Source organism: Xiphias gladius, chromosome 23 (assembly GCF_016859285.1).
Source record: "Xiphias gladius isolate SHS-SW01 ecotype Sanya breed wild chromosome 23, ASM1685928v1, whole genome shotgun sequence".
Classification (NCBI taxonomy): domain Eukaryota; kingdom Metazoa; phylum Chordata; class Actinopteri; order Istiophoriformes; family Xiphiidae; genus Xiphias; species Xiphias gladius.
This window is the reverse complement of record NC_053422.1, coordinates 4,920,987-4,945,108: the sequence shown is the minus strand read 5'-3', so window position 1 is coordinate 4,945,108 and position 24,122 is coordinate 4,920,987. Positions and strand designations below refer to the sequence as shown.

Below are 24,122 nucleotides of genomic sequence, written 5' to 3'. Positions count from 1 at the left end.
AATGAAGTAAAATCTCCAGTGTGTTTGGTATAAAAATAATTCTAACGGTCCCATTGTTATCCTCCTCTGCCTGGCACAAGCACTACTCTAGGATATATTGTTCCTACCAGTTTGTCTGGTATGATGCAACAGTGACACACAGTCACGGTGAACAAGAGAGTGATTTTCTTGAGCCGCGCAAATCTCGGCTCATCAGTCTCACTTGGGAGAGAGTTTGGGTGTTTAAATATGTCTCCTTCCAACCCAAATTGCATCCATTAACAGGCCAACTGCAGATGATCTGAGCTCACAGAAACATCCTGAGCAGATACTGAACCGTCATTTATAATTCGGCGGACCTTTTATGTTCGACAAAAAGCTTTGCCCGCGGACTAAATGCTCGGCTTCGAGATGATATCAAAGACAGTGTTTCCCACACATAGACTTTACTTGGGCGGGGCGCCCAGGTATATTAAACAGCCACCAAAGTATATTTGGCGAAGCATTTTAGTTTTTTTTTAACCGTCCGAGAGAACAACGCCATCTGTGATCACTTACCTAGCAGACAATCTGTTTAGCAACTATGATCAAAACTAAAGATGCTAGATTTGATCTAAGTCAAACCTCAACAAATTTCTCTGCAACATTAATACTGATCTTTGAATTTGAACACCCATTAAATTGTGCCCTGTGGCACGGTTTAAATGCTACATTAACCCCTTGTCAACGCAGCGGTGCAAGGAAGACATAGAATCTACTTGCTCCAGTACTAATGTATAACTTCACACATAAACGCTGACGAAGGGAGATGGCCAAAAAATGCAGTTCTGTGAAATTATGTTTGTGCTGGCGAGACATCTGTTTCACTGTGACTGCCACCAACGGTATGAAGCCAGCCATAAGACGTCCGTTTGGGAAAATGTCACTTCCCAAGATCCATAAAATTACATCCAGCTCAACTAGCCGTGATAAAGGATCTGAGGATTTCATATTAGTGACATTTTAATCTGGGTCCAGGTTAATTAAACATTTAAAGGAGGCTGAACAAATCAATTAAATCGACATGAAAACTTGACTCAAGAGTAGAGATGGCTTCAGGGCATCTGAGGCTTTTTGCGGGTAGCTGTCGCGCAGATAAAATCGGTCACCTTCCAGATGATGGGACGGTCTCTTTAATTACCACTCTTCGTTAATGGAACTGACATTGCTTGTAAGCTTTGTCATAAACACTAAATTACTGTTTCAGTGAGACTTCATCTTGGGGCTCAGCAGCCTGTCACTAACCCTGTGGCTCCAAAGTCAATACCTTTTTAAGCATCTACCACTTCAGGCGTACATTTTAAGTTCATTATCTTTAAGCACATGTGAGCAGAAGTTGCTGGGGTGAAAGTCTGTGTACTCTCAGTCCAAAGTACTGGGACACACCTTGGTTACTAAAGAGAAGTGCAAGTGTTTGGGTAAATTTCCAGTATATTGGAATACAATTTACCTCATATACAATATATTAGAGTACAACTGTTGCGAAAGTCTCGCAGGAGAACTACTAATCAAGCTGTCAATTATTTTTTCCTATTAATTGACTGATTTCGGTGTATAAAATGTCATTAAATTGTTGAACTGAAAATTCCCAATGCAACTTCTTAGAAATTGCTTTCTTTGTGCAACACACAGCCTACAACCCTAAAAATATTCACTTTGTAATGAGGAAAAGCAGCAGATTCTCATATTTGAGAAGCTGTAATTAAAATGTTATTGCTTGCTGTTGCCAGTCAAATCCGCCATTAATCAACTGGTCATTTCAGCACTAGACGAAATCCTTCAAAATTTACATTAGCTCCCCCTCAGGTAGACACTGGGCAGTTAAACCTGTTTTTGCAAAGTCTCTAAATCCTTAGCTTGTATTCATAACTTTTTCCAAGCAGTATGAACTCTCAGCAGGAAAGAAAAGCATAGTTAAGGCCCTCCAGCGTTCACTCTCTATCGTGATGTTGCTCAGCCTTTCTGAAACACAGTCAGTCACTCCTTCTGATGGCCGCAGCCCACAGAGAACACGCAGTGCCATCTGGGAGCCTTGCCAAAAGGAATGTCCATCCACAGGGGTGACGGTGTGTGAGTGTGTTTGAATGGTTGTGTCTGAGGCCATGCTGCCTACTGAGACAATCAAATCCACAGTGACAGCAAGTGGGCAAAACAAAGAGCCTTTCTTCTCTCACAATTCAGCTACTTTCGGGCCGTCAAAGAGTCAAAAGACAGGGACTGCAGACAAAGAAAACTCCATGGGATATGGGAGATGGAGAGAAAATCAGCTCAGGAAAAGCTGATTTAGTTTGCCACACAAACCTGCAGTATACCTGAGCCAGAAAATTAAAAGTTATTCAGCCACACACAGTGGTCTTGGACGTTTTTAGCAACTATTTGGTTCTCGCTCATGTCCTCAACATATGCCCAAGTTGATGCCAATTGCTATTTAAGACGAGAAAAAAAAGGGGAAGAGGGGGGATGTGAAATGCATCTAATGCACTCACCATCTGTCATGTTGCGCTCGCGACTGTGGTGGCCATTGCTCCCTCCACAATGTACAAAGTGAAGCTTTCAGTGTGACGTCTAGTGAAGATGTCTGGGCCGACAGGGCAGCACCGGGCACTGAGCCAGAGCCTCGCAAATTTACACAGCTCATTTTATAGAGCGGGCGTGGAGCCTGAAATCCATGCCACATACCCAAACACTGCCACGCACTCACACACATAAACACTGACCGGGATACAGCACAAGCTCAAGAACACAGATAGTGAAATATACAATCCATATCCGGCCTTGACAGTGCTGTTAATGTTAATGGAAGAATGCCGTTAATGGAAGAATGGCCAGCAAGCGAGTTCAGCTCTCGGCTTCAAACAGATCACCACACAGAGTGATACTGACAAAGCTTTTCCACCGTTAGCAGATGAAAACCAGAGGTCTTTTCATTAGAAGAACCCCCATCTCTTCATTAAGCTCAAGTCAATTTGGAGGAAGCCCTTCTCAGCATCTTTGAAAAGTCAGGAGAGCTCAGTGCCACAGAACTCAACGACAACAGCTGACGCATGCACCACCTCGTCCAAAGTGAAAGAAAAAACTATCTTGCAGATTCTTCCCTCGTACTTTCTTATATGAATCTTACATTATGCGTAACGCTACTGCAGTCATTTTTGTTCAAAGTAATCACACTGATGAGGACAAAAGGAGTGAGTGATGCTGAGAGCAAATGGTTTGAACAGCCAGGCTCAGACAGTTTAACTGTATTCTTCCTGTTACAGCCGCCATATGCCCTTGTTTCCTCCTCAATCTGTTATCTTTCTCCACTTTTATCTGATTGGACATAAACTCCAAATCTAAGGCTTCATTACAATACTTGCAACATGGATATGCATTGAATAGAGCTTTTTAAAAGGGGTTGTTTTTTTTTGGTCTTTTGTTTTTTTATTCTGCAAATCAAGGGTTTGATGCGGAGTGGTAACACAGGAGCAAAACTGCAATTATGTAAGCTGCGGACAGACACATTTACATTAATTTGTGCCGAGAGCCTTTCATTAGACAGATAACTCTGTGAGGACGTCAACCTTGCAGCAGTAAATTAGTAACCTTTCAAAAATACAGAAATGGTCATTATAATCATTTGTTCAAAACGACTGAGTGGAGAATTGGGGAGTGTTTTTAAAAAAAAATCCTTCTTATGCTTGAACAACTGCATCGTGTCTGGACACAAATGAGCTTAAAACCATGACGGCATTATTCTGATTAAGTGCACAGTTTATCAACGTCTCCCCTGATATGAGGCTACTCTGCCCACACTTTGTATCTCAGCGAGTTCTATCCTACATGAGTATAGTTGGGTTTTCGGGGCCGGCTGCAGTCTAGAATTTGCTAATGTCCATTTTCCAATCTTGTATCTCTGCTTGCCTGGCTCTGGGGATGGTAATATCAGTCTTTTGATCTGCCGGGCAGTCATTGCACCACTTTGGTCCAAACTAAAACATCTTAATAACCATTGGGTGGATTGCTATGAAATTTGTTACACAAATTCATGTCACTACCAGGGGGATTTGTAACAACTTTGGTGATCCTCTGACTTTTCATCTAGCGCCATCGTCACGTCAAAATTTCAATTTGTACAAAACCCTGGTGTATGGCCGCATACCTGCAATGACATTCCCATGAGCCTCAACTGTACTTTTTGTTTAGTGCTAAGTAGCAAATGTTAGCACGCTAACGTGAAAAAAAATAAGAAAGTGAACATGGCAAACGTCAAACCTGCTTAACACGAGCACGTCAGTGTCGTCATTGTCAGCATGCGCACTGACATTAGCATTTTGCTCAAAGTATAGCTGTGCCTTAATACAGCCTTACAGAGCCGCTGGTGTAAATGAAGACTTTGCCCTTTTTGGACAATTTTATCTACTCAGTATCTATTAAGTTCTTCTGTCGCTGCTTGTGTAAAGGAAATATTAAACACTGAGGAACTGTCTTTCCTTATTTTGTTACATGAGCCAAAAATTTTTATTTTTATTTTAGAAAAACATATTTCTATATTTATGTGTCATTTTGGTATTGTGCCAAAACACACTGTTTTACTGGCACCAGTATCAAAAAACTTCCAAAATATCTAGCCCCACTATCTAAAAGCTAAAACTCCCAAGCATGTTCCACTTCAGGCCCCACCTGTGTCAATGAAGTCAAAGCAGGTGTTTTCTGCCAGCTGTCAAAAGCAGATTATCTCATATAATCACCCTAACACACCAGCAAAAAACTCCAATCCCTTTCGAGTGGTTAGTATTTAAAAAGTGCTCGCTTCTGCCATTCTTTAAAAATGCTGGACAATGCCAAAATTTGATCTTGGCTTAATGGATTTGCACAATCAATTCTGTCCTGGATTTGAAGCATACAAATGCCCCCAGCTGTCTGAGAAACAATGTCCTGGAGGCTGCCCGGTCGAGGGGATGTGAGGAGCGCGTGGGAGCCCAATCAGGATGACTTACACACACAAAAACAACTATTTCTTTTAAAAACAAGCGCAAAATGGTTCCGCATTATAAACCCTTACTAATGTCCTTAAAATGACAAACTTACATTGATATCGGTGGTCTTTGAGATAGGAGTCTTATGATGTTTTTGATTCTGCACGCTCTGTCATGGGACTGGTCGCATACAGTGATCACATTGTTTTTATGAGGGCGAGGGGATTATTGTCCATCTGAGACCTAACCCTTTCCCCACCCTTCACCTACGTCACACCAAACTGTTGCTATTAAACGGTACAGTTCTCTCTTTGACTTGCCAGTTTGAGTCAAATTATTTACCTGGTTAACAGGTTTTTAAAATTCCAATTATTTGAAATGATTAGAATTTTGATTAAAACATTCAAATCTGGCCTCTTCGATCATCAAGATCATATTTGTTTACTTCTATAATGCACCCTATTAACGATTTGCAAAAGTGTAAACAGTCACAGTTCTTTTCTGGCCAGCACACGTACCTCAGATAACTATTCCAAATCCCCAAAGCTCTTCCCAACCCAGACGAGGTGCGCATTCCTGGCCAGCTATCCAATACTGTCAAAGGAATCTGAAATTTCATCCTTTTCAACCCACTCCCTCTTCTCCCTGCCGACACTCCTGCCAGAGTGTGCCTCCAAAACACTCTCTGCCCTCCTCCTGCCGTGTGCACGGACCTCGACACACAATCCGGACTTTCACAAGGTTTTAGGCACAGACAGGTAAACCTGCAAGGTGTGGTAAGCCAGCAAAGTAAGGATTATGTACAGATTTCTTATAACAAAGGGCAGCAGTGTGAGCTCTCTGGCCCGGGAGAGATGAACAAATTCTCCCGGGCCAGAGACAAGTTGCTGGGGCAACTAGTCATTATAAGAAAAAAAATCTTAAAATTTGATTAAAAAGTCACTGAAAACATGTTTTTTTTTCCATCAGCTTCTTACTTTGAGTGATGCAGTGCTGCATAAACAGTTTTAGTTATTTCCCGAGGAGGCATTTGTTTGTTTTCCCCTTGTTCCTTCACTGGTTTGAAGGGGGCAGACCCAGTTGAAAAATAGTGATGACACATGTCTTCATCCACCAATCAGAATCAATCAGGGGCATTTGAATCAAAATGTGCTGGCAGTTGTGGAGTTGTCCGCTTATGTTGCCAGCACTGTCTATCAAATCTGATCACACCACACCCACACCGTCCGTATGGAGCAGACTGGATGTGTTTTTGACTTTGAAACTTTAGCTTTGATTGTTACTTTTTTAGTTATGAGTATTTAATATTGGAGAGAAATACTTAAGATCTAAAACCCGCTTCTCAGGAGTTTTAACCATTAATGTCATTACTGAAGCAAACATACCAAACAGCTCTGGTTCTAGCTTCTAAAACATTTGGATTTGCTACTTTTCTCTGCTTCCTTATTTTTTGTAAAACAAATATTCTTGGGTTGTGAACTGCTGGTTGGACCCAATAAGCAAGGGGAACACTTAACCTTGGTCTCTGGCAACATATAATGTGCATTTTTCACTATTTTATGTTTTAAAGTCTAAATGATTGTTTGGAAAGTAAGTTACAGCTCTCCTTTGCCCCCGTGACTGAATTTAAACTTGCATTAAATCTTTTTCTATGAGCCGATATACGAGCTTTAGCACCAGAGTTTATGAGTTTATTTATTGAGAGGGATAACAATAATATGAATGACTTATGTATGCCCACACAAGCACGTAGGCACATCCACGTACACACGAATAACCCCTCACATAAACACACATACCATCCGCCAGTGGCGTGGAGACAGCGGCTGGCCTCAGATTGCTGAGTCATCGTTGCAGTCTCACCAGCGCTGCTGTTTCTCCTCATCTGCTCAACTGGAGTTGATGCGTCACACTGACTCCTTTTTTTTTTTTTTTTTTGTTTGTAAAATGTGGCCGTAATCTGCAGCAAGTTTTCCACAGCCATGAACCACATGAAAGGCACGGGGCCACTTTCATTTTGCGTCCCTTAACCCCAATAAGAAGGGCCGCCCAACGTGCAAGAGTCAAAAAGTCAACACAAAAGGAAAAAAAAAAAAGCCCACAAACCTCCCTCATCAACTTATAAAAATGTCTTGGTTGGTTTTACTTCAGACTGAAATGTGCCCCAACTTGAACTATGTTCAAATTCAGACAAAGAGAGGCAACAGGCACATTGCTGAAATGACTGTTTCCCACTAATGTCACATTATTAGAGGGTTACTCTCGTTTAGGTAACCATTAGATCACAGGATGTCACGTCATCTTTGCAAACATCTTCAAAATTTATTTATATTTCTGGCTTTGCACCTCACAATTTCCTAGATTGCAAGAGCCAATAACCAGAATTCACTTGTCAAAAAGTCTGCTGTAAGCCAGTAATGCTATGCTGTCTTGTAAAATGACAACTTAAAAAAAAGCCAAACAATATTCATGCTCACTGGGGGGTACAAGGCTAGATCTAATCATACTTCTGCTTTGATTACATTATCTGAATTGTTGCTGGAACAAGGCAACAGGCAAACCTAAGAAATGTTTGATGTAGGTGCCAGAAGGGAAAAAAAAAAAAAAAAAAAATTCAGCATTTTTGACCATCTTGTAGAAAAATATCCAAGTTGCAGAATCAATTTCTTCCGCAGACACGCTGAGGGAATAAAACACTGCCAAGAAACTTCACATCTTGTTCACAAATTTAAGCCACGGTCATTCATCATTCCCGAAGTCTGTGCCCTTTGCAAAGAAACATCTGGCCTAGTTGCAATTTAAACTTAACTCATGCTCAGTGGTGAACAGCCTGACGGCAGATCCACATAAAGTCACACCTAGACTAAAAGGCAGATCTCTCTCATCAGCAAAAAAAAAAAGAAACTGTTGCCTTTAGTTTGACCCACATGACTGGGTTAATTCCACCTATTTGAAGCCAGCTCTTTTGTCCTAAAGGGAGAAAGTAAAGCTTGTTGGATGACAGGGGGCTGACTGGTTGTTTAAAACTCACAAATTCATTCAAACGCAAGTCAAAACACGGCAGTGGCCTTTATGATAAGACTAATGAGACAGAGGAATGTGCTTTGGTTTTGTCTAGAAATAAAAATCCTTGCTGATACACTAAAATCCAAGAGTCAAAACCTTCAGATAGCAGCGACGGCAATGGGTTTGACCCGTCTAAGCAGTCAAGTCAATGTATCATGTTTACTGTCTGTACAAGACGTCAGCGCACACTGGCAGACATGGAGCAGAAGAAAGTTAAACTGAAAGGGGAAACTGCCTTTTATCTGGAGAACGTGGGCTCCTGGCCTTTGCTGGCCAGCATCTATCCTACTACTGCAGCACATTACATTTAGTAATACATGAAATAAAAACGCACTCTGGAGAGGCTCAGTGATATGGTTGGTGTAATGATCAGAAAGTATACTGTCGGATATTGATAAACCGTGCATCGTAATGGGCGCTGTCAAAATTAGCCAAAAATGACGTTTGATTATTGATAGTGGAAAAACACATAGGTTCGAACCATTTGAATATCTATTTTTGTGCATGATGTCCATAAGAGGGCAAACCAATAACACGAGAGACGTAAGTACTTGGGTGCACATCTGCTGGAATGCTAGGCTAACTGTAGCTTACACAGCTCACATACAACTTTATCTCGAGGTTCCAAAATTTTGCCGCCGACTGACAAAAAAAACAAAAAACAAAAAACAAATTATTTTCAAAAAGGACTTTTTAGATTGCTCTGATGTCTATGGTTGTTTTATTTTAAATTTAGAATATTGGTTTTATAGCCCTAATCATAATATGGCAAGCATTTGGAAAACCATGTAAAATAATCTAAAAACGTGTTGCACTGTTTTGTCTTACATGAGATCAAATTCTCCATGTGTGTAAAACAACAATGTTTTTGTAAAACAAAAATGTTTTTGTTTTACAAGATAAAATAATCTGATCATTTCATTACAATGTGAATCGGCTGAAAGCCAATAAATGATCATGTTTTACTGCCTAGCCCAACAGCCAGGTATCCAAATCCAAAGTGGTTCTACTACCTGTTCTACTACATCTGCTACCAGTAGCGGAAATAACTAGGTACATTTTTTTCAGTGCACTTACAATGTACTCTACACACGTGGGTTTTATGATATTTTTACAGTATATTAACTTGAAATGTGACTGTTAGACAATAAGGAGGATTTAATAGTCTCCACAAGAATTACACACCTGTCAAGAAGTGCAGAGACAATTTTTACTTATACTTTTTTTTTACTTATATAATTATATGTAGGCCAATAAAAACAGAATTGATCCGTTAAAGAGATACTGCACACTTAAACATTATTTTTTGAGCTGTAAGCTAAATGATCTATGACTGCGCTGCAAAGAAACATCGGTGCTGGCGCTGATGGTGACGTATTATTAAAGTTATAAAAATCTGCATTTCACGGGTCGAAAATGGCTCAACACGCCATCTACTATTTTAAATCATCCTGAACATTACAAGGCCAATGCTGACATAGACTCAACAGTTTTTGACTTATATACGTCATGAAATTTATATTAAAAAAAGAACGTTAACGCCCTCTAACCAGAGGTTGGCGGCCCACCTCCCCCAGCGCCCGTGCTTGAGTGAGAGCCTGTGAAACCGCAATCATTTTCAAATATATACTGATCGAGATTCATCACTCCCAGGAGTTTTTGCTGTTTTTTCCTAACCCTCTACTTAGTATTTTTCAATTTTGGTGCAGCGGTTCGGACTTGTGCTTGTGACGGCTGTAGAAGCACCACAGGACTGCATTCTTTCCCTTCAGACCCTCATATGGCTCGTCAGCGGTTGCAGATGGCAGCGGGTCCCTCGATTGCAACACACTGCTATGTACATTTGCAATCAGCATTTTTTCATGAGAGCGCTATTCTAACTACGCGCTTGGCTCCGAGAGCGCTGGCTTTAGAGCTCGGGCATCGCTGGGGCTGGAGCCAACGGCTCGAACTGATACGGGTCAGGACCACCATGGTCCTCCACCACAATAATGTCCGCTTCAGGGGGTTCTAGAGGGGAGAAGACCTCCACCTCAAAAGAGCCCCCTAGCATATGTGCCTTGCACTTCTGTGTCGCTCTCCATTTTTCTCTTGTCTGGGGGTATCTCTCAGCAACTCCTGCCTCACATATCCACATATCCTTTTGGGTTGGTGACTAGGCAAACATTTCTTAGGTGGGTGCACTTCTGCCAGGGATATTTGTAGTCACAACCTCTGTATTTCTACAATCCCGTTTGTATGGTGCTAGAGTATTTCCATTCAATGTGCCTTTAAACCTCTACCCTTCTACATCTTAGAGGAAAGCACATACTTTTTACTCCACTACATTTACCTGATAGCTACAATTACGACTTGCTTTGCAAATTCAGATTTTTGCACATAAAACGTGATAAGCTTCTGAAATGTGATGCATTGTTACAGATTAAACTACCAAACAGAATATAAAGAAAATTCCAAATTAACTCCTCTTTGGCCTGCTACTAATTTACAATATTGTTTACATCATTCTTTTTAATGAGTACTTTTACTTTTTAAAACATTTTGTTAATAATACTTTGATAAATACTTTGTAAAAATTTGAATGTATGAACTGTATTTGTACTTGAGTATTTTTAATTTTTGGTATTGCTGCTTTTACTTAAGTAAAGGATCTAAATACTTCTTCCACTACTGACTGTTACCACGTCACTCAGTTATGTTTCATATAGTTTGGCTGTTTCTATTTGCATTTCTAAAAGGTGATAAAACACACGAGTTAAGGTAATAAAAATGCAACAATAAAATGTGGAAACAAGTGGGCAAGTACATAACAAGTGCGAGGGGACCTATAGAAAAATCCCAAAGTCAACTTTAAAATTTCCAAAGTCCAGTTGGCGCTGGCCGCAGACGCACAGGTGGGAGAAGAAATGATGAAGTTGCACGGAGTGGACGTAAACCTATGTCTGAACCAGTTTCAATGTATTAACACACGACTGGTGATTACTATCAACAAACAGAGCTGTTTGTCTTTGACTAGGCTAAAGAATTTGGCAGGGCCTCATGCATTCAGTCACTAGCTAATGTTTAAAATCACAGCTGGAAGTGGGCTGGGGTGGGGGTGGGGATCAAAAATAAAAAGGGTGTTAAGCAAGACGTTGAATTTAATTAAATTCATATAACTTTTATTATAGTATAGATCAGACCTCTATCTGTTCAATCAAAATTAGGTATGCACCCCTCTGAGAGTCTTTACCCCCGATGTAAATTGTTGGTCATATTGTTTCAACAATCATAAAAGTTTTACATGGTTCTATTTCTTACTCAGGTTTTTTTTTGTTTTTGTTTTATGTCACGGCCAGATACAGCCGACGATCTGGGCTTCCTGAAACCAGATAACATCTAGAACGGCAGGGGAGTCGTTAAGATTATTTGTGTACATCAGCGCCTGGGACGCTTCTACACCTGAAATGGCGATAAGGCGTTCGCTGAAGTGCCCATTTGCCTCACAAACAAATAAGGCAGCGACGGTGAGCGTGTTGTCTTTGCTGTCTGCGAATGTAGGGCCCGGGGTCTTGAGTGTAACAGATTATGCTTCATGAGGCAGGGGTTGAGCTAATGCGACTGTCTGAAAAAGGCCCCTCGACATGCAGCCTGACACAGAGCAGAGCTGAAGTGAGAAGTCCGTCCCCGCTGGGCTCACTCTCCCGTTTATATCCCTACGATAACCTGCCTTTTATCTGAGGGGGTCAAACTGAAGTCAGAGTCATCGGTAGAGGCCGCATGATTACGAGCAGATGACAAGAGTAGCGCTCGCTTCCTTGGGAATGAGCGTGTTTAAAAAAGAAAAAAACCTGGGTTGAGCTGTTGACTCTGGTGAGCGTTTTAAAAATGATTTACCTTGCCGAACGTTTGACCTACTTTTTCGCCCCGTGTGTGATGTTGGGATGGTGCAATAAGCGTCACCAGATGGCCAAACAAGAAGCGCGAGTGTGTGTGTGTGTTCAGTTCTGCATTCCAGCCCGTGTTGCAGAGACTGCCTGACCTGTGCTGCGGAGAGAAGTCGCGCAAGTAACCCACATACACACGAGCTCACGCGCAGCTCCTTTTAAAGCCCGTGTCTACAATAACAGTCCATCGTGATCATGTTACATGCCCGGGCAAGGCGCTGGAAGTCCACAAACTCTACTGTACTTCGGTTTCACCTCATCTTTCTGCAGCGCGGTCGCTCAGGTCAGACGCTAAGTCAATCAGCCAGTGAGTCAGTCGCAGTTCAAAGCTCCTTCCCCACGAGTCTCTGGCCACCTGAGCTCGGCTGCAACTTAAAAATATCTGACCTTTTCTTGAATCGGAAGCCAAGAGGGGACAGTCCCACCCAGCATGCCTCACCAAGGGGGAAAACCAACAAAACCATGACATCAAATAAGTGGAGAGGCTGCTGAGGCGGAGCTATGCGATGAGTGTGAGCAGCAGTAAAAAAAAAAAAAAAAAAAAAAAAGGGGGGGGGGGTGCATCAGGGTCAGGAGCTGGGGAGGGGGAGGGGTTGGCTTTGCATTTTACATTTCTAGCCAAACCAAATTCCTAGATTTCCAACACCTCGAGTCACAGAAGGCACGTTTCTACAAAAGATATAACAAATCATTCTTTAACACAAGCATGTGGCGTGGAGAGCAAAGAATAGGCAGGTTTTTATTCCCAACAAGTAACACACACCGGCTGATTTTTTTTTCTATAAAAACACTATAAAATGTTAGAAAATAGTGAAAAACTGAAAAAGTAACATGTTCAAATCTCTTATTTTGTCCAACCATTAGTCCGAAATTCAAAGACATTTAATTGATAGTGATTTAATCTGAGAAAAATCAGCTACTCCTCATATTAAAGGAGCTGGAACCTGCAAACGATGATGGCATTTTGTTTCCCGATCACTGATTGTCGTCAATTAATTTTCCTTCCGATCAACTAATTGTCAGCAATAACCACAAGGATTAGTTCTTCCTCTGCGTGACGGTGTGCCAGTCATGGAAATCATCTGGCTGTAGCAAGGAGGAAGGTAAAGAGGAAGAGGGATGTGTGTGTGTGTGTGTGTCCTTACCTCTTGAAAGCCTCTGTGGGGTTCCTCTCACACTCCCCCGGCTGCAAAGTGCTCTGCACAGCTGGGTCGCGCACCTTCTCCTCGTATCCCGGCACCAGCCCGCTGCGGCAGATCTGACCCACCAGGCCGCGGATGAACCCGCCGACGCACAGCGTGTCCGAGTCATCTGCCCGGCAGAAGTGGAAGGCCAGGCTCTGCTGGTGCAGACCCCGGTGGGTTCCCTGTGCAGAAGTGGGCCACAACAGCTCCGTGCACAGTGCAGTTTTCCCGCTCCCTGGCCCTCCCACCAGCAACACCCCCCAGGAGCTACCCGATTTCGTGGATCCTGCCGTCAGGCTACCGGTATTGGACGCACCCCCGCCGGGCACCTGTGGTGGCTGCTTACTGGCAGTGCTGGTCATTCCACTGAGGTTGTTGGTTTTCTCCTGGAGGCAATGCTGGATCTTATGGAAGACCCACTCCCGGCAGTAAAAGCGCTTCCCCTGCAGCAAACTGGTTTGGGCCATTTTGATCTTGTGCTGCTGTTCCACCGATTCCTCCTCTTCATAGGGGTCCCTTCCTTCTGCCCCTCACATTTTCAACTCCAACAAAGGCCAGCCGTAAATTCGGAAATCCATTTTTGTCGGCTGAAAACGTGCCCCTCGGAAAGCGGGTTGCGCCCAACTGTCCCCGGTATTGATTTTATGAAGAAGCCAGAGCGAAGGCAACTCGAGTGAAAGTAGGGGAAAGAGGCAGAGCTGCCGCAGATGGCAGGAAAAGCAGCCGAGCTATGCTGCGTTACAGAATATCTAGGTCAAAATTAAAAAGAGAAAGAAAAAAAAAAAAAAAAAAAAAGGAAATCAAAATCGAGGCTCAAACCATAGATTTTCCACCAACTTTTTCCACAGCTTTCCCACTGGTTGAACTGAGTGCTCCTTGTTATTAGGAGTGTGTTGCTTTAGCATGGCGCTGGGCATGGCAGGGCACCCTGCTCCCGAGTGCATCCGCTGGCAAACGCAAGCCGCCGCCGCCGCAACCACCACTTGACACAATTAGCCATGGGAGCCGGTGACATATTTCCGCTGATGCATTTCAGATGCTACTGGGGGTAGCCGGGGCGCGTTTCCATTACACTAGCAACTTCTCCGATAACACGCTAAGACCGGCTCCTTCCCTGGAAAACAGAGGCAGAAATAAAGGCTCAATTAGGACCAAGCTCAACTACAACTCAACGCTTTATGCAAATGCACTGTTTGATTACTGCAAGAGATGGTTGTTAACACATGACTTACTGAATTGGAACCGGCGATTAAGTGGAAAATACCAAAGTGGGTAATCAACCACCAATATGATCAGAAATCAGTATTTTTTTTTGATTCCCTCTACACTTTGAAAGCAAGTCTCTATGTAAGCTGCAATAATTTGCGATGCACATTATCGGCATAGACGTCCTCCAACCCAAAGAGAAGGCTTAGCTCTACTCCTGCAGCTTCTGAAGGTGGGCGAGTTGATTTTCGGTGCTTTTATCCTCCACAACCCACATCACGGCCTGCCTGCCTGCCTGCCTGCCTGCAACTACATTCTTGGCAGGGGTTCGTCCAGTTTCTCTAGTCTATCCACTGATCCCCCCCTTCCTTCCTATGTGGCTTTAAATCCCAAACAGTCCACATCCGTCCTGAACTGCTGGGGGAAGAAGAAAAAAGTCCAAATGAGAGGACCCTCTTTCCTGCACTTACAGGGGTCGCTGGCGTGGGTGGAAGCAGAAGGTAAACCCCACCTAGAAATCGGTTTCACAGCTTTTCAATGCGGCGGAAATCTTACAGAGTTGAATTCGGGTTACGCACGAAAGCCGGCGATCAGGAAACTGGGGGTTAAGTGCAAATGATGACGGGGAAAGGGAGTTAAAATTTTATCTCCTCGAAAATCTGCTTTCTGCAGGTTTTCATTCAGCCCCTCACCGCTGCCTACTGCTGCTCCCATCTACTAGAGCAAATGCAAAATATTCCAAAGCCTCCCCAGCCAAGAAAACACACACACACACACACACACACTCTCATCCAGATAGACACACACGGTCTTGCTGGTTACTTTGTAACGCTGCCAAATAGCAGGGATTTTACACGGGCTGCGATACATCTCCACCTACCTGCCTCCGACGCAAATGAAACGTTGGATGTATCGAGGGGTCACAGTTGGGCAGGCGACACAATAATCTAGCAGAGCAATCGACGCGAACCCCCCCCAGCTGACTGACTGACTGACTGACTGACTGGAAGGCAGCACAAGTCTTTTGTATGACCAGACAAACCTCACCCGTTTCGGATGGGATACAATCCACACCTATGGGGGATTTAAACAAAAAAAAAAAGAACCCCCCCCCCCGACCGGACCAGCTAACAGTTGCGTGCTTTGAGGAGAAAGGCACCAAAATAAACGTTACATTTAGAACCGTTCTGTTGCAGTCGACCACGAACTGTTCCTTAAACTTCAATCGAGCCAATCGCGGAGCGTTTCACTATTTTCGCTACAGTTTCTAACGTGTGTCTCTCAGCCCCGAACCGTTTTCCTCTCACCTCTTTCCGATTCCTCTCGCTGTTTTGGTTTTTTTTTTTTTTGGTTTTTTTTTTTTTTTTTTGGAAGAAGGAGGTGGTGGTGGTGGTGGTGTTGGGTGGGGGGGGGTGTCGCTGCGTCCGTAGTCAACACCCTTTCTGTCCAAGTTAAAAACCAAACGCCTCGGACGAACCACACGGGCCTTTTTTTCCTCCGCTGCAATTCGAAGCCCGAATTTCTGCAAACGAGCAACGCTCACGTCTTCCCCCGGATCGGTCTTTTCGGTCGGCGTCGGCTCCTCCTGCTGCCCGACACAGCTCCACAGTGAGCCGACTGACTCTCCGCCTCCAAACGCTCTGCGTTTCTCCCCGCTGCATGCAGGGCACACACGCCAATGGGCGGCGCAAGGCCTTATGGGACTTGGAGTTTTACCTTCCTGTCGCCATTAGTGCAATATAATGAGGCGGTCGTATATTATGTTGGCAGAACGTGTACAAACGATAGCAAATGACCGATTATCTTCCCATACAATCAAACCACCAGTTGATTTTTTTCCCCTTTTTTTCCCCAGTTTTTACTACTGAAGCAAATCAAAAATGAACTCTTTAAAACTCCAGTCTGTCGGCTGTACGTATTAGCATAAATTACCTCCAACGACATTGATAATTATTATATGTTTATAAAGTTTATTAATCAAACAATAAAGGCAGTGAAACCCCAGCTGACGCACCAGATGTTGTCATTGTCAGTGAGCAGCAGGCAGGTGTGTGATTTGTTTTTTTTACTTTTGATTATAAGTAGAGGAGGCATTCCACCATTTTGCAGCCTGAACATGAAGGCTGGTAATCTCTTTTTTCATTTGGCCATTATTTGGAAATCAGAAATATAACCAAAAAAAAACCAAAACAAGCTTGGTGTCTTGAGAGGCTCTGCCATGTCTCGCCCGCCGCTAGCATCACAGTCCCTGCGCCCTGCAACAAGACTGCATGTTGTCTTTTAAGGTTTAAGCAAAATTTAGTGATGGTTGGACACGCTCATTGGTGGTTTGCTGCGTGTTTCTGCCAAACCTGAAGGGAATTTATTTTGTTACATAAGCCGCTTTAACAATGAAATGCTGCAAGTGAGCAAGTGGTCGCAGAAATGTGAGATTTTTAAAAACTGATTTCCCAAAGCGTTTTTTTTTTTGTTTTTCTTTTCTTCCTTCCAGCAGGGATGCGCACGGGGCATGGAGGCTGATGTGTTTTGATCTAACTGGAGGCTGCTGATCTTACAAGTTATATATCACCCCCTGAAGAATTTTTCTTTGAAGTGTAGCCGCAGTAGATTGTAACAGCTGACTGTGTGTATCCGGCTGATGCTGTCTGCGCTCAAATGAAGATGATTCAGATGTGTGTTGAGGTCTGTTTCCACTTTAAATTGTGTTCTCTGTATTGCTGAACTCCGTGTTTTGGGGTCAGGGCTTAATTTAGGTTAACGTTAGGTTATAGTTAAGCATCACAGAGATGATTGGCTGAGGTTAGGGCTAAGGTTTGCTTCAAGTTGAGGGAAGGGAAAACACTAATCAGCGTGGAAACAGAATGTGACACAACACTGGCGAAGGACAAGATAAGCAATCCCAAACTTTCAAAGACCAAAAAAAAACAAAACCGAGAGGGAGCATACCAGCCAAAGCAAACTCTTCAGAGTTTCTTCAGGTTTCTCTTCAGGTAGATAACTACACTTCAACCACACCTTCACTTAAAGAGCGAGCCCCTTTTTCTAACCGAGATGTGTGATTACGTCGACTGATGAAGCACAGGCTGTCGACTTGACTCAGCGAGAAGTGTGACGGTGACTTGCACAGCTTACACAGCCAGCACGACAGGGTCGGTTCGCAGAAGGTGGTGATGTGCAGGACCCATGTAACATCTCAAACTCGGTGTAGCATTGTGATAATACAGAATCCAAGTGTTCAAAGTCAGTAACCGTTATTTAGTATGACCAGTAAAGGCAAGCAGCTAGGTACCAGGTTTTCAGTTGCACATAAATTAATTGATAGCAAATTTATTTAAGAATTTGTAATTTGAAAATATCAGGTAAGAAGGGTCCTGCATTATTGACTAATCTTTATTCCCTGTCTTGTAGAGGGGCCTTTGTTTAAAATCTAGTATTAAAAGGTGTGATATGCTCACATGGTGCATAATTCTAAGAAAGGGGGCCAACATTTTCCCCAGGGCTAACAGATTAATCTGGTCACGATATACAGTGCGCACAAGTACAAATTAGCACAGTACATTTCACATTGTCGCTAAAACAGTTCCCTGCAGCATCATCTTCATACTTTCACTTGACCTAAAAATAAAACATTTCCATGTTTCCATGTCTTAGGGATGTTCACCCAACAGCCTATAAGACTTTATTACATTTTAAAAGGTATAACACCCGAAAGAAAACTGTGAACCGAATGCTGTAAGTCTGAAAACCCAACAGTAATATGATAGGAGATTTAAAGACAAATCCAAAGTCTGATATGGTCCCATAAACAAAGTCATTAGTGAGTTCCACCAACATATTATGAGTCCCTAATGGAATATTACAGGAACATTATAGCGATCTTTTTGTTAGGTTCATCGAAGAGCCAAATAAGCACTCCTGTTGAGATAATAACAGTGTTAGGAAAAAAACACTAACACAACAGTAGGAAGCCTGCTGATTTTGGAAAACCAAACGGTTTCTCTATACTTACCAGCAGTCCGCTGTCAGTTCTGTAACCAAAAAAAGATTGATTCCCTTCAGAGCTGTTAAAACAGTAAATATTACATCAGGGGTTCATGTTACTGAGCTTTATGTCATGGTTTTGAGTTTCAGTCGGCTCATTCACCCTTTCATTCATTCATTCAGTCCAGTCGCCTGCTTGGATTTAAGTAAAGACTCTTTAGTCTTACATCTGCCTCCTGAGGGATCCCTTTTGATTCCCTGACACTTTGAGTGTTTCCTGTACTGAAAACGCTCAGAGGTTGGTGTTCACCCGGTTCCTATTGTGTCGGATGCATAATCTTCGTTTTGTTGATGTCGCCATGCAGAGCGGGAAGCGTGGAGTTGCCCCTTGCGGACGCAGAGAGGAGATAAACAAATCCATATATTGAGCTGCTCTCCGGACGTATCACAAAAACTGATTGACCGCACATGATACTTCATCTGCTAATTCCTGCTCCTCAACAAATGAGCAAGAGCGACAGGCTGAAGATGAACTGTCCAGGTCTTGTAGTTCTCTTCCTACTCCAGGCAGCCGTAGGGCCGAAACACATGATTGGCTTCTATATCATACATTTTGATTAAAAGTAACAGCTGCAAATGGCATGTTTTACCCAAGCAACAGTCCGAAATTCAAAGGTATTTAATCATAAAGTGATATGAAAAAATAATTAAATGACGAATCAGTACAAATTTATTCTTGATTAGTTTTCTGTCAGTTGACTAATCATTTCACCTAATAACAGTTTTAGATCACGTTGAATGGCTAGTTATTGAGGGGCCAATAATCCATATGTAAAGGTCACATAGTGCGGTAACGCTGTCGTTTTCAGGCTATTGCCAGATGAGCTTTTGCATTGTTTGTATGGAGCACTGCATGTGGTTATGACAAGTAAGCATCAGAATTTTGCCTTTCTGACCAAGAAAAACAAACAAAACCTGGCCTTCTAGATACATTTCTCCTCAAGTGTTTTCTCAAACCACAGTCCCCAATGATGTCCAATGAATATGGTTTCCCACACAGTCAACTGTAAACAATTCTATCATTTTAAATGTTTTAAAATAAGCAAACAGATACATAATTTGGTTAAATTAAAGATCAGTTCATCAAAAGTTATTTCCCTTCAAATTTTCTAGAACTTGTAAGCTAGGCAAAAACATACTTTACTCCTGAGTCCATGTTTCCCACAATTTGACTTCCCCACTTCCTTCGTGAATAAAAGCTGCATAACAAGAGCAGAATCTGTAATTAGCTGCAACAACCCCCATATTGACCAGGTATATATGAGAGTGCCACCAACAGAAGCTCAAACTTCATCATCAAAACCTCTTATGAAACCCATTGCTGTATTGGCTATAGGCTGAAAAAATCATATCACCATCATTTTAGGCTACACATTCACCTTGATGACATTTACAAATAAGGTTAGCAAGCGACAGCATTGAGTTTCCATCATAGGATCCGAAAGGTCTTTTTAAACTAATGCTAGACAATTAAATCATTAGCATTAGTGCACTTCATGTCAGATACTGCTCTGTTTTGAGTGAATTTCTAGAACATGGTGAGACATAAGCATAAGATTGGGCGACAACAGGGCGTTTGTAGATCTTTCTAAAGGACAACATACTGCCGTGCTAGCAGTGTGGCTCTGGGGATGGCAGTGTCCGTCTGTTGGTCCACCAATTTGATCCAGACTGAGATATCTCAACAAATACTGGAGGAAATTTGCCCTGAATTTTTTTTTATAGTAGAGTCATGGTTACCAAAGGATGAATCAATCAATAACTTTGGTGACATTATGACAAAATTCCTGCAAAACTTATGACATTCCCATCAGCTTGACCAGTACTTTGTTTGCTAATTAGCAATTAGCATCCTGACATGCTAAACTAAGATGGAGATAATAGTACACATTACGTGCTAAAAATCAACATGTTAACATTGTCAGTGCGAGCATGTTAGCATTTAGCTCAAAGCAACACTGTGCCTATCTAAGGCCTCACAGAGCTGCTAGCACGACTGTAGACTCACTGTCTTGTTTATATCAAAGTTGGGAAAGTTTTGTTCTATCGCCAACTACTTAAACATCTCTGCGTATTGGATCTTATATAAATAAGAATAAACCCTTTAGTCATATGTTTACAGTATTACAGGCACATTTTTATATACAGACACACACTCTCACATTATGTGGCCAGTCCCTGAAAGAGAGTGCTCAGCAAAACAAGAGTACTCTCCGATCTGCCTGCCATTCCAGTATCAGCAGGAGCCAAGTTACAAGCTTACTTTTCCCCACAGAAAAAACTGCAAAGCCGCATGTTACTGTTTATTCCTTTTTGTTCACACCGAGCTTGATGTGTATACACACTCCCGGTCACGCTCATTCTGCCGTATTCACATAATGACAACAATCTCTTTTGTCTTTGTGGCAACTAAATACCAACTGGTCCAAGTCATAGTCCTCAGGAGACTGGACCAGTATGAGGCGCCACAATTATTCCCCCTTTTGTGAATATTCAGAAAAGTTCAACACCTCATTATTATGAGCGTGATGACGCACTTTTGGTGATTGGGGTTTGGCTTGAGATAACCATAGCTTTGCTTTAAAAAATGGAGTTGGACTGGTCCATGTTTTCCCTGTCTTGTGTCTCTTATTCTTTCTGAGTTTGGCTGCTGCTCCAGAGTGGTGTAACAAGTAAGGATGGCAATTAATGTGGTTTTTTCTGCATGTCTGACTGAAACTAAGGCTGAAACCAAGGGGGCTGTAGTCAATTGGTTCACATTGATCAGCTATTTAGTATGGAGTGAACCGAAGAGGTTATATTTGTGTTTGGTTTTGTGGTTGTTGTTTTTAAATGTCAGAGATGAATCTTTGCAATGTTCACTAAGATTTGGGAAACATTTCTATGCTTACATTATTATTAAATCAGCATCTGTGCCCAACCAAATCATGTTTTATTAGATCTCTTGGAGCTCCTATTTGCTTTGCACAAAAGGCTGATCGGCTAGCTGGGGCTAATGGTCTCCTATGAGTAAAGGCTCATATTGGGTGTTGCATATTGTTTACAGTGGAAGTACTTAATAAACAGAGGTGACGGAAACAAAAAGAAAGAAAAAGGCTGAGATAACATAATAATGTAAGCGTATACTGCTGTTCTAACGTGAACATAAGTACAAATTTTCTGTTGTACTTGGTGTAAAACAGAATATTTTACTTACGTGTAAAATGAGTTTACAGCATCATATGATAACAGTGTACTGGTTGATCAAAATAATCTAAAAAGGGAGCTCAGGTAACTATTGCAGTTACAGGATGACCAGGCACATCACAATAGTGGAAAATAATAGACCCCTTTTTTCATGACGGGCATTGTGACTCATCATAGTAGGAAAAGCAGGGGTGAATCAAATTTAGTTAACCATGGTTCAGTTCGATTAAGTGTTCCAGCAAGCCATGACAGTGAGGCAGCATGAATATACTGGAACTAGCTCACCTAGATGGGATGCAGTTGTAATTAATGTTATAAATCACACCTGCGCTTTTGCTGCAAACGGAAATGTCTGCAGTGGAAAAACATCTGTTCAACAAATAAAACGTCCAAAATCCGGTGAATAACGAACCACGTAGGTCACAGGAGGAGATTTAAATGCATGTGCGTGTGCACGTGCATACATATGAGAGATGAGCGTGTGTGTCCTGGCATGGCGTTTCATTTGATGAAACGCCGCTGACGCTAAAATGAGGAGAGTAAAAACTGGGGGAGGGGGGCCCTTTTTTAAAATGCACATCCCGGCAGAAAAAATACGGCGTCGTATTCATGTGGACGACTTCTCCACAATGACAGGCAAAATCAGTATTTCACCATCCAGAATGATAATGTGGTAATAATGAACAATGAGGACGCTGACCATGACAACTTATGCAACAGCACTTCACTCAGTCTCTGAATAGAGGCTGGGTATAACATAATTGGCAATCATGGAACCTGAAGCTACAGGCCTGTAAGCACTAATTTAAATCACAGGATGGGGCAACGCTGGTACTCCATGAGTTTTCATCGTGCGTGTGTGTGTGTGTGTATGTTTGTGTGTTTGTGTGCCCCAAGTGTGTATGTATATATATATATATATATATATATATATATGTGAGAATGTATGTGTGTGTGCGCTCATGAGTTACAAAGTGCAGAAATAATTCAGATGCATGGTCAATTTCTGTTAATGGGAGCAATGATAAGCTGTGAAAATACTGATTAAACCTGGCGTGTGCCTCGGTAGCATTTACAGCACATTAGTGATAATATTGCATCAAAGGGATTTTTGGTATAAAGCTACTTTGAACGTCAAGCAGCAACCAGATACGCTGCAAAAAAAAAAAAAAAATTCTTATATCAAAATCATTTTTGTGTTTAACCAGATTTTCTAATATCGGATTTTCTTGCAGTCAGCAGTCAGTATGCTCAAGCTTTAAAGTTTATTTTCTCTTGATTCCTCTGCATCAACCTGCCGTAGTCTTTTCTTGGCTCAAAGAGGCTGCACGTGAGTTTTTCTCTGCCGCCGAACACTGGTGTTGCTTTCCAACGGCTGTAGACAGCCCTTGGCGAGTGAAGGACGGAAGCTTGATGCTGAACTCGCAACGTTTCAACTAGACCGGTAAGTAAACAACTGTCAGTCCACCTCTTTGGTTCAGACCAAAACATCCCAACAACCACTGGATGAGTTGGAATGAAATTTTGTACAAACATTCGTGAGGTTGAAGCTTGTTGTTCAACCGTTGTACGGATTGCCATGAATTTTGTTTCAGACTTCAGGTCAGGATGATTTGTAATAACTTTGACTTGTCCAATACTTTGGTTTATAACCCAATACTCGCAAAGCTACTGACTTTCCCGTCAGCCTCAGCTGTACTTTGTGATTGGTGCTAACACTGAGACGCTGTACACGGTACATGTTATACCCTGCTTAGCATCAGCGTGTTAGCATTACCATTGTGGAGACATTAGCATGCTGATGTTGGCATTTGCATTAAAGTGGTGTACCTAAGTACAGCGTCCAAGAGCTGCTAGCATGCAGTTCAACTCTGGACACAAATGACTATGAGATGGAGATTTTTTTACAGTGTGCAGAAATCACTGGCTGTAAAGCATTTGTCTCACATTGCATCACATGATTGGAACAAATATGTGATTTTTTTTTTTTTTACTTAAAGAGGTAGTCACACTGAGATCGTGATCTATTTTTCAAGAGAGACTCGTGTGCGTAGAGTAAACATGTATAGTTTAAGTAGGGACAGACAGAATATCCCCACACAACCAATTTGCAATAGTAATTTAGTGCATGAATCCTTTTTTCCAGCCTTTGTGTCTGCGAATACGGAAGAAGTGTAACTTTTCATTAGATTAGTTTTTCTTGCCAAATGATGGCTCTTACTTTTACCTGCTTTTTACTTGCTCTTGTCATTTTTCAGAATAGGTTGCCTCTCTGTGACGGCTGTCGAGCCCAGGGCCCCACGGAGCAAATAGAGATTTTTTATTTTTCCCTGTCAAATCGGACAAGCCGCCCCTGCTCAGTATCCTCGGGCTCATACACAAATCGTAGACAGGCAAACTGCATGAATCAGATGAGTGACCCCTCGGAAAATGAGGGAGCACGCTTGGCAGTTTCAAGGCTACTGAGCTGCACAGCGTTTGAAAGCAGAAAATTACAGCTTTCCTCAGATCAGAGATCTGGTGATAAATATGTCAGGAGT

The 24,122-nt window shown here is 42.3% G+C and overlaps 1 protein-coding gene across 5 annotated transcripts in view; it reads right to left on the bottom strand.

Annotated features, from left to right (window-relative positions):
- The window catches only part of ankrd50 (ankyrin repeat domain 50), a 36,658-nt gene extending 20,969 nt beyond the window's left edge, over positions 1-15,689 (bottom strand). Inside the window, exons 1-2 of one of the 5 annotated variants that reach the window (XM_040119664.1) lie at positions 15,663-15,689; positions 13,111-14,263 (exon numbers count right to left, since the gene is read on the bottom strand). In XM_040119664.1, the coding sequence (XP_039975598.1) occupies positions 13,111-13,616 (506 nt within the window). In that variant the 5' untranslated portion in view covers positions 13,617-14,263; positions 15,663-15,689. Of the gene's footprint in view, positions 1-12,220; positions 12,307-13,110; positions 15,075-15,402; positions 15,421-15,662 lie in introns of those variants that run through there. The other 4 variants (XM_040119666.1, XM_040119665.1, XM_040119667.1 and 1 more) reach the window with 4 other exon arrangements.
- Between the last annotated feature and the right edge of the window lie 8,433 nt (positions 15,690-24,122).